Source organism: Myotis yumanensis, unplaced genomic scaffold (genome assembly GCF_028538775.1).
Source record: "Myotis yumanensis isolate MYYU_CA2020_CCGP unplaced genomic scaffold, mMyoYum1.0.hap1 SCAF_8, whole genome shotgun sequence".
NCBI classification, from domain to species: Eukaryota; Metazoa; Chordata; class Mammalia; order Chiroptera; family Vespertilionidae; genus Myotis; species Myotis yumanensis.
Window position 1 is genome coordinate 17,794,324 of NW_027223759.1, and position 14,032 is coordinate 17,808,355.

A 14,032-nucleotide genomic window follows, 5' to 3' on the forward strand; every position below is an offset into this window, starting at 1 on the left:
AACTAATACTTCTGACTTCTTTTGAAGATTATCTTATTTGCTGAATTTTAAAACCCAAAACTGTCAGGCATGGTAACATTTTTAGTTCCCTCCCAAGTCGCCCATGCTCTCTTCCAGCCCTGTCAAACAATGATAGCTGCTGTCATTACGTATTATACAATAGCTGGCAGCAAGTTGTCCATATACTCTTCATCTCGGGGTAGTCGTCAAATAGCCAAAACAAACGACTACGACCTTACAGTCCAACTGGCCACTTTCCTAAAGCCGAAATAAGGTGGCTATCACATCTTATCAATACTTTACTGCCAGAATAGAAGTTATTTTATTAAAAATCAAAGGTTTTAATTCTTTTATTTTTTTTTCTAAACTGTTTTAAAATAACTTTCCCTCTTTTTACACGTATACTCCTGTCCTCTCCCGTTTGCTACTGGAGGCTGCCTATCTGAAAGATTTCCACATTTACTTTTGGCTTTAATACTTTCAATCAAAATTGCAATTCTGTTTTTGGAAGCAATAGCCCTTCAGGAAGTATACATGAAGATATTAAAAAATGCAGAAAATAAATTAAGTTCTTCTCACTTAATAAAGACAAGAATGTGTGTAAAGGCATTTACGAAAACCAGTGGTCTCAGACACAAGTGATTTGACAGGTCACGCACACACACACACACACACACACACACACAAATTATTTCAAGTGATAGAAAAATATGAGTGACAGATTCTAAGTCTCTTGTTCAAATTAGACAAGAGCCTCTCTCTCTACCACTTTTTGCTTTGGCAATCTCAAATGCTGATATTCAGCTAGATCTAACAGAAAGGAAAAAATGGGTATCTTCTCCATCTAACACCTAAGTGGGTAACCTAGATACTGTAAATAGAGGCTACATAAAGGATGCAAGACAGCTCTGAAGTGAGAGCCAACATATTTAACCTGCAACGCTTTGGAAAAGGACTCGAAAACACGTGCAGCTTAGCCAAAAACCATACTAACGTGAAATTGCCACGGGCTAGTAAGTTAAAAAGACAACAACAAAAAACCTCTTTACCAAACATAATTTAACTGTTAATGGGTGTGAAAAGCCCAAACGTCAAAAGCACAACTCTTATTTGTTCAAACGGATCATGCCTGCAGTCTGCACTGTATATTTAAAATAAATGGGTGAACTACCTTTTTGAAGCCAGTACTTGCTAAACCAGAATCAAATGCACAAATAAAGGAGGCAATTAACCAATGAAAAAACAAAACAAAACAAAACATTTTCCCTGCTGATATTATAGTGGTGGCTAGAGGATATCAGTAAAGTCTTATGATTAATATTAATATATATCCCCTATATTCAATGCTTCTAAAGCCAACCGTTAAATAGCTGGCTAACCGAAATTGCAAATCATACAAAGATTATCTGAGAAGTAAAAATCTATTCTACCAAAGAACTAGTAAGATTGTAAAAATGTTAAAATGTAAAAATTGTACTGCCTACATTACATTAATAGTGTAACTTTTATCAAATCAATAGCCAACTAGCAAAAAATAAAATAAGTTAATGCTACAAAATCCATTATAAGACATTAGCACTATAATTTAATATACATTCACTTACTACCTATTAATTTTTCTTTCTACATGATAAAGGAATTTCAATGACTGCTTCTAGAATGAAATCTTCCTAGAAAGTGTTTCTCATTAATAAAAAGAAAGAAAACTATTAAATAAGTAAGTTCACATAGTTTAATAAAAAATTCAATAGCTAGAATTACTTAAAGTTAATGAGTTGCAAAATGTATTCAATAGTACTCTATATACTTTTGCTTATAATTCTGTAGTCTTTACTACTTACAAAGCTAGTAGGTTTATAGTAACCTTAAGTTTTGAGAACTGAAAGAGGGACTTGGAAAGGAAATTTTGTTCTGTTCAGATAATGAGAATTAACTTAGAGATATGCTCATAATTCAGTCGATGATTCAGTTTTCTTTAGTTATTAAACCTTCACTTTTTTACAAAGGAAAGAAAATGCCTTTCCTTCACATATCAACCAAATAGAAAATGTCTAATTAAATAAAGTTAAATATAAGTCAGACATCATTTCTATATGAGAATATAACATATACCAAAACTGTAAGGGAAACACAAGATTTCAAATAACGTTTGAGTAGGAATAATAGAGCATTTGCACTCGATAACTAAACTGATAAAACATTATGAGAGAAAAGAAACCATATTCTTAAAGTGTTTTGTCTCTGTCCCTGATAGCATATAAGTTGTTCTCTCATTACACAAAAGTGTTTACTACATCAATGAATGACTCTTCATCAAAAACAGTAGCCAAAACTGTCTATGCCTATAAGTTCAAAACATCCTTCCAAATTCTCTCAGTTCTTCTCTGGACAATCCTAAACAAAAAGCTCTCACTTTGTTAGAGAAATGGCTGTAAATGATTTCTACAAATTTTCAATTACACTTCACTACCAACACTTTGGAGGAAAAACTTTCACGTTAAAAAAAAAAAAAAAGCAACACTGCAATTCTACTGATGGATTAGCTTTGTACCAAAACAATATAAAATTATTTCATTTTTTTACTGTGAAGAGTCCTTTGGAAGTGACGTGTTTCCATCTTTTTTTAAAATCCAACAACAACAACAAATCCAGTCATAAACCTGACAAGTCAAAACAATAACCAGAAAAGCCTAACATTTCTTACCTGATACAGGTAAGCACCAGCTCCCAAATGCCACCTTGGGATAGTTCAGACTAGTAAGCAGACTCATGTTTTATGATACTGGAATGAACAGGAATAAATCTCTGTTGTTCTTTCTTTAGCAAAATCTATAACGGCAGCTACACCACAATGTGAGAGGACCCCACAGACCTAACAAATTCAAGGCTGTTGCTAGAGAAATAGGGGGAAAACATAAAAAGAAGACTTACTGCTTGTCATGTGACTTGGTGAGGCATGCTGTCCATTGGGTGTGCTTGAGGTGAGGTCAATTGCCATATTGGAGTGCTCCCTTTCAGGTGAAAGCTCATTGTCACCTGCTTTCACAAAATAAAATCTTTTGGTCTCTGTTCATTGTCACATAAAATCTAATTACCAACTTTGTCTCATGCAGTGGCACGAATAGCCTTGAAATTGTAATGTAATATGTTTTTCCTTAAAAGAAACGGTAAGGCAATATAATTTAGAAATATATAGTAAATGAATGAAATGACAAAAAGCAACAACCAGCCCACACACACACACAAAAAGACAAAATTTCACTATCACAATAATCGTAACTGTAACGTAAGAGGAATTGGGACGAGTTGATTTCTAAAGTATTCTTTAGTTTAAAAAACTAAATTTCTTTTAAAACCTAATTTAATCATTGAACATACAGTATTTATAATGAGCATTTTCTAAAATGCTGGCTATCAGAAAGTTGGATGTTTGAAAGGAGAGTTGGCTAAAAACATGTCAACTTGTTTGTTTTTAACCAAACAAGTTGAGAATTTAGAAGCTAATTCTCTTTCAGAATATGAGTCCGATAACATAGGCTATACAATGCAATAAATATTTAGTACACGCCATATTAGTAGACATATATGTAACCTGACCAATTGTAAACTTAGGTAAAGTAATCAACCAGGAAAGTGTGGATCTGCTAAGCTCTACTGTTTTCCATATTATCTTTAATATAGTAAGTCTATTTCTATTTCACTGTATGCTGCTATTTTACCAAACTCACTTTAAGGGTGAAGTTGTGAACAGATAGAAAATGAGAGCATAGAATCCGTGATAAAGACTTAAAATTGAGGAGTTCAAGTACAGGTAACACAGGAGCATAACTTTATTAGCAATAAAGAAAATTAATGGGAATGAATACTTACACGTTATATAGCCATCGATAGCCTCTGTTTCCATAGTCAAAGTGCAGTGCTGCAATACAAGAGATTAGACCCTTAACACAATGATTCCTTTCAGTTCTGCCCTGAAATGCTTAACTTATTTGAAGCTCCAAGCAGTTAGCCCATGTTGCTGCTGCTGCAACCTGTGCCCAGGAAACATACTACAGTGTACTGTATGTGCTCATTTGCAAGTCACTGAACTCTTTCTGCAAATGATCTGATTCCTGCTGGAGATAGGATAGGAAAGATAAGTGTGCTGTGAGATGGGCTGTAGCAAGAAAGGAATGACTCTCTTCATCAGAATTTACTTGGTTCAAAGAAGAAGAAAAAACAACGACAAAAAACTAGGGGGCCACATCTCCAACGTGCCAGCTTTACCCCTCACTACTTCCCACAATCGCACTGCAGTTTGAGGACTCCCCTAGTATACAGATAGCTCTATTCACAATTGTTGCAAGTTGGTTCATCATGTTCTAAGGGGGGGGGGGGGGGGGGGAGGACAAACAAACATAAGAAAACAAAACAAAAACTTCGTGCCCAAGTGTGTCTCTAAGATTTCTGCAGCCGTTACCCAACTCCTGAACTTGTATTGGCGTTTGAGCCTAACCCCAAGTTCTGGGCGAGCACCTGTTCGATGTAACCTTACTTTCCTGCCAGACCAGGGTTGGATACAAATGCCAAGCTTACTTAATACAGTCCGATTTTGAAAATTTCATAAACTTTTTGCTGTTGGGAAGGGAATCGCTTTTTTTAAAGTTTGGGAAATTATTCTCATGCACCCATGACGCAAAACAAGAACTTAATTCTCAGAAACAAAAGTTGTATGAGATGACACCCCCTGGCTTTGATTTCACATAATGAAAAGATCGATAAGCTAACTGTATTCTTTGAAAGACAAAGTTTAAAGAATTGACATGTCCTGAGGAGATTTTTTTACTTATTTTTTCCCCCTTTGGCCCTGGTCCTTTTTGCCTTTAGTTTCAAAACTCTCACTGCACCAGCAGCTAAATTATTCACAATGAGCCATTTCTGTATTGATCGCCAAGTATATTTAGCCCTGGCTCCTGGAATTTCTCCATTACTTACTGGAAAACAGGCAGCTTCACTTGTCTCCAAAACCACTTCCCTTCTCCCTCCCCTCCCCTTCTTCACCACCACCCTCCCTACCCACCCCCACCGCCCCCAAAAAACACACACACAAAACTTTTCTTTCTTTATGGAATAATCAGATCAAATTCCCAACTCAGCCACTACATAGCACTTAAATTTCAACCTGCTGTACTGTTATCAAATTCTTTCAAATTATGATTACATAAGGCGTTAAAGAAAGGCATCCGTAAAGTTTAAAAGGGGAGCAGTTTCTTCAGCTATTTTACAAATGAGTTTATCTCTTTAAAAATGTGCACATTTAAACACACACACACATATTAAAAAAAGAAAGAAACGTCAGGGAGAAGCGAAAGAAGTCTGCCCCATCAATGAAATGGTTATTAACCCTCAGAGAAGGAAAGCCAGCAAAAGAAAAGGAGAAAGAGAAACGAAATGTACATACAAAAGGAATTGTCCCTTGATTAAAAAAGATTCATCACCATTTCCAGCTCTGTCGGGAGATCTCAGCTTCTTCTAACCCCTCCAAGAGGAGGTGACAATGTCGGGCTGAAGATACACGGAGAGGGAGAGAAAGAAGTTTTCTGTGTTCCCCCCTTCTCTCTTCCCCTCCCTGGCCCCCTCCAAGCCAAGCCCCCTGCAGAGTTCAAGGCGAGGAGGAAGGAAAAGCACTTCACAGGTGGGTCATTCCGAGCCCAAATCCAGCAAACAGATCGGCTGATAAACAAAACCAAGAAATGAGAGAGAAGGAACACCCCCCTTCTCCTCCTCCTCCTCCTCCTCCTCCACCTCCTCCTCCTCCTCCTCCTTCCCCTCCCCCTCGTCCCTTTGGGATGGTCTAGTAGGAAAAGTCACTCAGGAATGGCACCACGTACTTTCAGGAAAGAGGAAAAAAAAGAGAGAGAGAGAGAGAGAGAGAGAGAGAGAGAGAGAGAGAGAAAGAGAGAGAGAGAGGTCAGTCAGTGCCACAGCAATGCGATTAACAAGAAGAGAAAAAACTTGATCCACCGGTTCTTTAAGAATCGACCAAAAGCTAAGACAAGAAAACTGAAAGAAAAGGTGGGGGGGTTAGAGGGGAGGGACAGTCAGGCAGAACCCAGCGAGGAACCTAGGTCCTAGGCCAACTTCCCAAGACTGTGTTTTTGGCAAATGGAGAAAGAAAGAAATCTTAATTCCATCTCTTTCGCCCATCCTGGATGGAACCTGTCAAAGTGATTTAACTGCTGCCTTTTTGCATGTGTCATACCTGTCTTGTTTTGTTTTGTTTGTTTGTTTGTTTTTATTAAATTCCAACAGGATCTGGCTATTACCTTCTCTCTGGACAGCTGCAATCTATGCCAAGCTACCCGATCTTTCTTGGAATTCAAGTTAAAACAAAGCCAAACAAGTCCAAATCCATGACAGCTAGAGAGATGAGAACTGATTAATCGATGAACATCCCAGAAACAGATCTCAAGGAGGGGACGACACGTGAAGGCAGAGGACACCGTCGCCAGCCCGGTTCCCTGGGCGCCCTTTACCGACATTAGGACCCTACTCATCCCCACCAGCCATCGCTCCCGGAGAAAAACACCCACATTACCATCCTCCTCCTCCTCCCTGCTTAACAGCAACAAGTCATTTGATCGCATTACCGTGCAAAACGAGGTGCCAGATAATTACACTCAACTTTGAAAACGCTCCCCGCCCCCCGACCTTTGCAAATCCAGACACACACACACACATTTATCTCGACAACCTCGGAACCAGAAGACAAATAAAACAAGAGCTGCTCTTCCCCACGCCACAGCCAAACGGAGATTTACCTCAGCAGCGCATGCAGTACCACACTCCCATCACCCTTTGTGTGTGTTTACTGTCAGTGTGTCCTCTCTCGGGCTTTCTGTCCTGTGCCTAACGTGTGTTTGTGCACTGCGGCGGGTGGTGGGAACTAAGGCGGTGGAGCCGTAGCTAAGGGTAATCCTGTTTTTACTTCCTCCATCTTCAGCGAGGAGCAGGGTTAGCCCGGGACAGCTGGTCAAACCCCGAGAAACCGATCCGCCGCCGCCGGAGCACATCTCCCCCGCCGGCCGGCCGGGCTCGCGCAGACGCCCGCGGGCGGAGGGCGGGCTGGCTGGCGGCGGCGGCGGCGGCGGCGGCGGCGGCGGGCAGGGGGCGCGGGCCGGCGGGCGGCCGTGCGTGCGCGCGCGCGTGCGTGCGTGTGTGCGGGCCGGCGAGGGCGCGCGCGCGCGTGGGGGAGGGTGGGAGTGAGCGCGCGCGCGCGGGGGCCGGGGAGGGCGCGAGGGCGCGGGTCTGCGCGCCGGGCCGCTCGGCGCGCTCGGCAATCGATTACAGGACAAGTGCGGCCCCGGCGGCGCGGCGGCGCGCGCACTGCCTCGCGCGCCCCCCCCGGCCCCCAACCCCCGCGCGCGCCCGGGCTCGTCTCTCCACGCACCCCCGCACCCCCTCCCCCGGCGGACCCCGCCCCCCCCCTCCCAAGGGCCACCAGGTAACCAGCGTTCCTAGAGTCCCACCGCGACCCCGACCCACTCATTCTACCCGTCCCCCCGCCCCCCGGTCATCATAAATCTCACGTTTTCTGCCGGCCGGGAAGGAAGGATCGCCGGGGAGAGCGGAGGCTCATTTCGGCCGCGTGAAGTTTTCTTTCCAAATGGGAGCCGTGGCGAGGCCGGGCCACGGGAGCGGCGGCGATCCCGGCGCCCGGCGCGGAGCTCGGGGCTGGCCGTCCTGGCCCGAGTCGGGCGGTGCGCGTGGACCCACCCACTTGGGCTTCGCAATAAACTCCGCGGCGCGAGCCCGGTGAACGGCACCGACGGACCGGGGCGCGGACGGGGATGCGGGGGTCCTCGGGAGCGGAGGGGAAGGGAAAGTCGGGTCTGAGATGCCGCTCAGCGCTTACTATTTTGGAAGTGCTTCCCGGGGCAAGTTTTAAAATTAGAGCGTTTGCTGGCGTCTTCTTCCCCGGGCGGCTGCCACATCCACCCCAGTCCCAGGGAAGCGTGAGGGTCCAGAAAGTTGCTAGAGCCCAGTGCTGCCCATCAGTAGCCACCATTCGTTATCGCACAGCTTTTTAAAATTGATTTGGGAACAACTGAAATAGATCAAGTTAAATGTGTGCTCTTGCTACACATAGTAGCATTTGGCTTTTTTTTTTTTTTTCCTTGACCACATTTGCAAAAAGAGGGAATAGAGACTTCTGTAATGAAAGGGAAAAGGAAAATGAAAGGACCTGAAAATACTGAACTGTGGAGTCTGGGTGGCTTAAATTTGAAAAAACACACGGAATTAGTAGGACTACCCAACAGCGTTTCTGAGAAACCATGTCACAGGTTGTGAGGAAAATCAATGCTGAAAGAGGAGGCGCGGGCACCGAGCTCCTCCTTCCAAGAATCCCAGAAATAGTTGCTGAGTTGCTTTTTTTTTTTTTTTTTTTCTGCTGAGGATAGAAAATGACACATTGAAAATAAAATCATTAACTATTAACTATATCTTAAGCACTACTCTATGTCTGGGAAATTTTGGATAATGTCTTTTCCTTTAGATTTTGTGATGGAGGAATTCATTCACGTTGATGCACACTATGCAATGGATACCGTGTATAACTTGTCTAATACTAAATTTACATTTAATAATGAATTACTTTTTAAAGGTTTATTAGACAAGTGTAACCAGTAGGCTGGTTACTGAATTAGGAAAAATTATAGTTGGTGCCATACTGAAAACAAGATGAACCAATATTCATTGGAGAGCAAATCATTTGGGCTCAGGCTACCAATGACTTTAGTAGGACAATTTTAAGAGAAATTGCAGTTCTGATGAGTTATATGTTGTTGTTTTTTTTAACCTGTCAATTAGGTAAATAAAAGTAATTTTCTTGATGACATATTTTAGGAAAGACAACAGAATTCCACAAATCATTCTAATCATCCCAATAGATAGCAAATATTTTAACCTTAAATTATCTTAGAAAAGTGGAATGTTGATTCCCAGTATATAAATGGTAGCATAACTTCTCTAAGTTGCCATAAATCCCTCCTAAAAACTCAGCCTAAGTGTTTAAGTATCTGCAAAGTTATGGAGGTCCTTAGGAAAGATGACTTAAAACTGAAAATGAAATGTCTGGCTAGTTTAAGCATTTTAATTCTTTAATAGAAGAGGAACCTATATGAAGTTTTAAGGAATTATCCTAAAGTTACTCAGAGTTACCACAGTTGATAAAGTCCTTGCCCCCTGGCTGATTAGAGCTTAATTTAGCTCCCTTGAAAGACTATCCTTTTCAGGAGTTGCTTTCTTTGACTTCCTAATCACCAGAGGCACACTCTCTCCCTCTAGTGGCTAAGCATTCAGACATTTTACATTTGGTGACTCTGTCTCCCCAGGAATTGGGGGTGGGGTTTGGGGGGAGGGTCTATTAGCTCCCAGATTTTAGGATGGTAAATGATCACTTGTGAGAATTAGACCATTTGTGGAAACTTGCTCCTCTTTTTAACATCCTATGTTCCTTTCTAATTTGCAGATCCTGGCATATCCAGTGTATCCCAAAGAAGTCAAGTTTATGTTTACATAGTACAGCTATGGGTTCTGTTTCATCCTCTGCAGTTGAATAGTCCTGGCTCTGAGACTCAGGGTTCCATTTGCGGGAAGGAACCTTTTATAAACTGCAGTAATTCACTTTGTTCACAGTTTTTCTCAACAGTATTTTTATGGTGGTTAGAAAGCATATTTTCACTTTTTACCCTAACTACACTGCACACATTTTTAAAGTACAGGTATAGTTAGCCTGTGCATAAAAATGCACTACCAGGGAAGTACAATACCATCCTATTCGCCCATTGTATCCAGTTGGATAGTTCAATTTTCACTTTGGGGATGGGGGTGAGGAGGTGGGGAGAAAACATACCTGACCCCCACCTCACTTCACACAGCGGGTTCTTCCTGATCCTGTCAGCCCCATTCCGCTGAAACCATGCCTTCCCAGCTCCAACTCATATAGGAGTGCCTTGCACATCTCCTTCACTATACAATTTGTAAATATTTTATTCACTATAATGTCATCTTTTTAAGGGCAGGGATTATGTATATCCTGCTAGCAACTGTTTTCTTAGAACTAGCAAAATGTTTGGCCTGAGTTGTTACTCAAAAAACATTTGCTGAATGGATGAATATAGAGCTAATCACATACCTAGTTCCCATGTGTTAAACTGTTTTCAAGGGGCAAAATGCATAGATAGCGAAGATACATTCTTATCCCATCAATAATGTGGTCACTGGACAGTGTGGCTCAGTTGGTGATTGTCCAGGACATCAAAAGGTTGCTGGTTCAATTCCTGGTCAGGGTACATACCTGGGTTGCAGCTCAATCCTGGTAGGGGGCATGCAGGAAGTAGTTTCGCTCTCATATCGATGTTTCTCCCTCTCCCTTCCTCTCTTCCCCTAAAAATGAATAAAAAATATTTTTAAAAAAGGAACTTGTTCAAATCTTAGATCCTAAATCATGTTATAAATACAGTATACTTAGCTCTGGCTTATGGTTCATGTGAAGAATGTGATATAAATTGGTAGATATAAAACTTACAAGTATAAATAGTAAAAGTGATTAAAACTGTGTATCAAATATAATTTGGTCAAGTACATCTGTGTCCCCTCTGTTTCGTAAATAAATTATTTCATGTTAATACCTGATTACTCATGAACGAGGTTGACCATCAAGAAATGCAGCAGATGTAATTCTATAACCACTAAGTGCAATTAGCAAAACAAAAATTTTTAAAGGTAGTGTAGCTAAAAGGGACATTATGGAGTATTACTTTTGTTTTCTTTGGATGGTTTATTTTATCTGTTTTGTATTTAAAAGCCCGAGTACCCTTTAAAGGAATTTGGATAAAAGTGCATTTTTCTTTGTTCAAGGAATTAACTCTGTTTTTAAAGTTTGGGTTTTGTTTTTAGCAGAGGGTAGGAGGGTGCAATTCGAAACATTACAGTATTTTGCTAATATTAAGGGGAAAATTTGGAAATTGATTATATATTGAAGTTTTCTTTAGATGGTTCTATTGTTCTAGCTATAGGAACATAGTCATTCAGAGTAGGTGCCCTAAAATAACTTGAATCCCTGGAAAAGTTGAGATCAGCACAGGCACAATGCTTTAAAACTGATAACGTGTTTTATTTTTGTCAGGTGGTGGTGATCTTCGCTTTGAAGTGGTGTTCTCTTAAGTGAGATGTGGAACAATGGGCTCACTTTCTCCTGTCGACCTAGATCGGCACTGTGAAGAAGCAAGGAAGCCCGAATGGGAAACATAGTTACAGAGAAAACATTCGAAGATGCCACATCCAGTTCATAAGTAAAGCATATTAATACCTCACAACTTTGCCTTCCTGATACATTTTACCGTCTGGGGTCTGTCTGGGTGGCATGCGAGCTGTACCTGGTAAGGGTCTTCTCTTTCTCTCCATCTTGAACAATGGTTTCTTTTAGCAGCCCTGAAGAATGTCACTTTGCAATTCGAGATAAGGCTCTTGTACCTAGAAAAAGTAACATTATGACTTAAATTCACACTTTGATAGGATAATATCAGATTTCTTCTGGAGAACACGTTTTGGTATTGATGTAGAACAGATGATAGGCTATCTCTATCACAAATGAGAATTATAAGTTGTGGGAGTTAAACTTAGACCAAGAGGGTGAAGACTAGAGAGGTTTCTGAATAAAAAGGAAAGCACACACTTTTAAAGATGTCACTAAAAGCTGCCATAGTTGCTTTAAAATGTAGATGTAAAAAAAATAAAAAAATAAAATGTAGATGTAGTTCAGCATTTGAGGAAATGAGTTCCATTAATTGCAGAAATGAAAGAACTTTGAGCTGGGTCAAGTGCAGACAGTTGATGCTCACAAAACAACCCTAAAAGGCATTGGGAAGAACATTCTTAGAAACCCTAAAATCATTAAATGCAAAAAACAAAAGAGTAATAAGGTTATTGAAACCTCCAAGAAAGTGTTAGTACAAGGGAAGAAAAAAGCTAACAGTAAAAAGAGAATACACTGGAGTGTGTTAATTTAGATCCAATATAATAACACTCACGAGAAAAAGAAGGAAACCCAAAAATGGTTATTTGACTTTGGAATTGGGAGGTGAAAATAGGGCAGACTAGCCTAAAAAATCTGTAATGCCGACGGTTGGACTTTGCTGGAGATATCCATAGTCTAAAGCCAGGTGAGGGCTAGTTGCATCTCAAGGAGAATACTTAGGATATAAGCTAGTGCCAGTAGGAGTATGATCCTATATTTTTTTTAATCCCGTGAAAAACTCATGGAATTACATGTCCAGTGTTTGTAAGAAGCCTCGATTCTTTGTAAACCGAAGTCCTTTCACAGTACAGCAGAGTCTGATCACATGTTTAAACAATTCTGTATAGACTGAGAAAAATAGAAGGAAGCATTACAAACAGAAAGCAGCAACCTAGGGAATTAGAAGCTACACAGGGATAGAAATGGAGAGCCATTTCCTGCTTGACAACTCTGAGAGGGGGCCTGCGGTGGGGCAGAGGGGGACGAATGAAAGAAAGGTCATTTACAGGTAGTGAAGTCAAATGTCACCTCCTCCAATTCTCATGACTTGTGGTTTAGAGAAAGGTTAGCTTAATATAGAGACTAGTGTGGCATTCTGAACTGTCTTAAGACAAGATGTGTGAATATGATATAACACCATCAGTATCTCTCCCCCTAGCAGTTATGTTCAAAAAGGTACATAAAACACACACACACACACACAAAAAAAAACTTAACATCATGGTGAGGTACTAGACACCTGGGAAAGTCCCACTTGGTAGACTAAGGCTATCATCAAAAGTCCTATAAACTATATTCCAGAAATGGCTTCATTGGAATATTATTTTTGAAACATACCATTATGGAGAAATAAATCCTTTGCAGTATCTATACTGCTTTAGATTGATGATATAACTGATTTCAGCAAGTCAGAGCATCAGTGGACTTGGAAAGCCGTATATATCATCATCATTATAGGGACTTATTTTATGCCAGGTGTCATGACAAGCACGTTTCATACATTACCTCTTTTAGCCCTCACAATTATTTTTAAGAGGTAATATTAACACCATTTTCACATAAAAAAAATTGAAGCTTGGAGATATTAATATCTTTTTTATTATTTTATTTTTTCTTTATTGATTAAGGTATTACATATGTGTGGAGATATTATTATCTTGCCCAAGGTCTCACAATGTCAGAGCTGGACTCAAAGGCATGTGTTACGTTCTAGAAAGCCCATAAAATCGCCACCATGTTATGCTGTCTCCTTAATAGCCAAATATATTTGTTAATCATATGAACCCGTTACTGTAGTTAACTCCAGCACTTTGATTAACAACCTGGTGGGTAACATACTAATATTAAACCACTTGAAAGGAAAACTGAATGTCCACAGTCTTCTAGAAGGTTCATCGACTGTATTATCAACACAGAACTCTACCAAATCCAGTGCCTGTCTGTGTGTGGAACATGACCTATTTGACGTTTAATGCTTTAACACCAGATATTCATCTGTACCTTCTATGATCTCGTCCATCAAGTGAGTGACATGAGAGAACCACTGAGAATTAAATGATAACCGTCCTATAAAGAACTGAGTAATCATTAATGGTGACAAAGAAATCTAGACAAGAACTTAAATTGAAATTCTGGATACCCAAACATAATTGCACATTTTGTTCGAAGGGGATCATGTCTGATTCATTGCTCTCAGACACAGGTGCATCACACTTCTCCCTTTTGTAAACTTCATCTATATGTCATTCAAAGAATGAATTACTGACTTTCTGTGGTGAACATTGTGATTAAATGGTATTCTTAAGTGACATTTTGGATTTCAAGAAACAGAATTTTTTCTAGTGGAGAGTAGCTCTCAGTTGTAGTGAAGGTCAATGTGTACATTTTTCTAGGATCTATTAAGTGCAGCCTGGGCTGTTAGGGCTTTTCTCTCCGTTTTAATCTACAAATACAGTGAATACTGAAGTAGAG

At 40.4% G+C, this 14,032-nt stretch overlaps 1 protein-coding gene across 5 annotated transcripts in view; it reads right to left on the bottom strand.

The window, feature by feature from the left end:
* Positions 1–7,712, bottom strand: part of IKZF2 (IKAROS family zinc finger 2) — a 147,577-nt gene extending 139,865 nt beyond the window's left edge. For 4 of the 5 annotated variants that reach the window (XM_070422062.1, XM_070422060.1, XM_070422061.1 and 1 more), the window contains exons 1-3: positions 5,478–5,576; positions 3,871–3,919; positions 2,932–3,036 (exon numbers count right to left, since the gene is read on the bottom strand). In XM_070422062.1, the coding sequence (XP_070278163.1) occupies positions 2,932–3,036; positions 3,871–3,919; positions 5,478–5,480 (157 nt within the window). In that variant the 5' untranslated portion in view covers positions 5,481–5,576. Of the gene's footprint in view, positions 1–2,931; positions 3,037–3,870; positions 3,920–5,477; positions 5,577–7,568 lie in introns of those variants that run through there. The other variant, XM_070422063.1, reaches the window with a different exon arrangement.
* Positions 7,713–14,032: the final 6,320 nt, after the last annotated feature.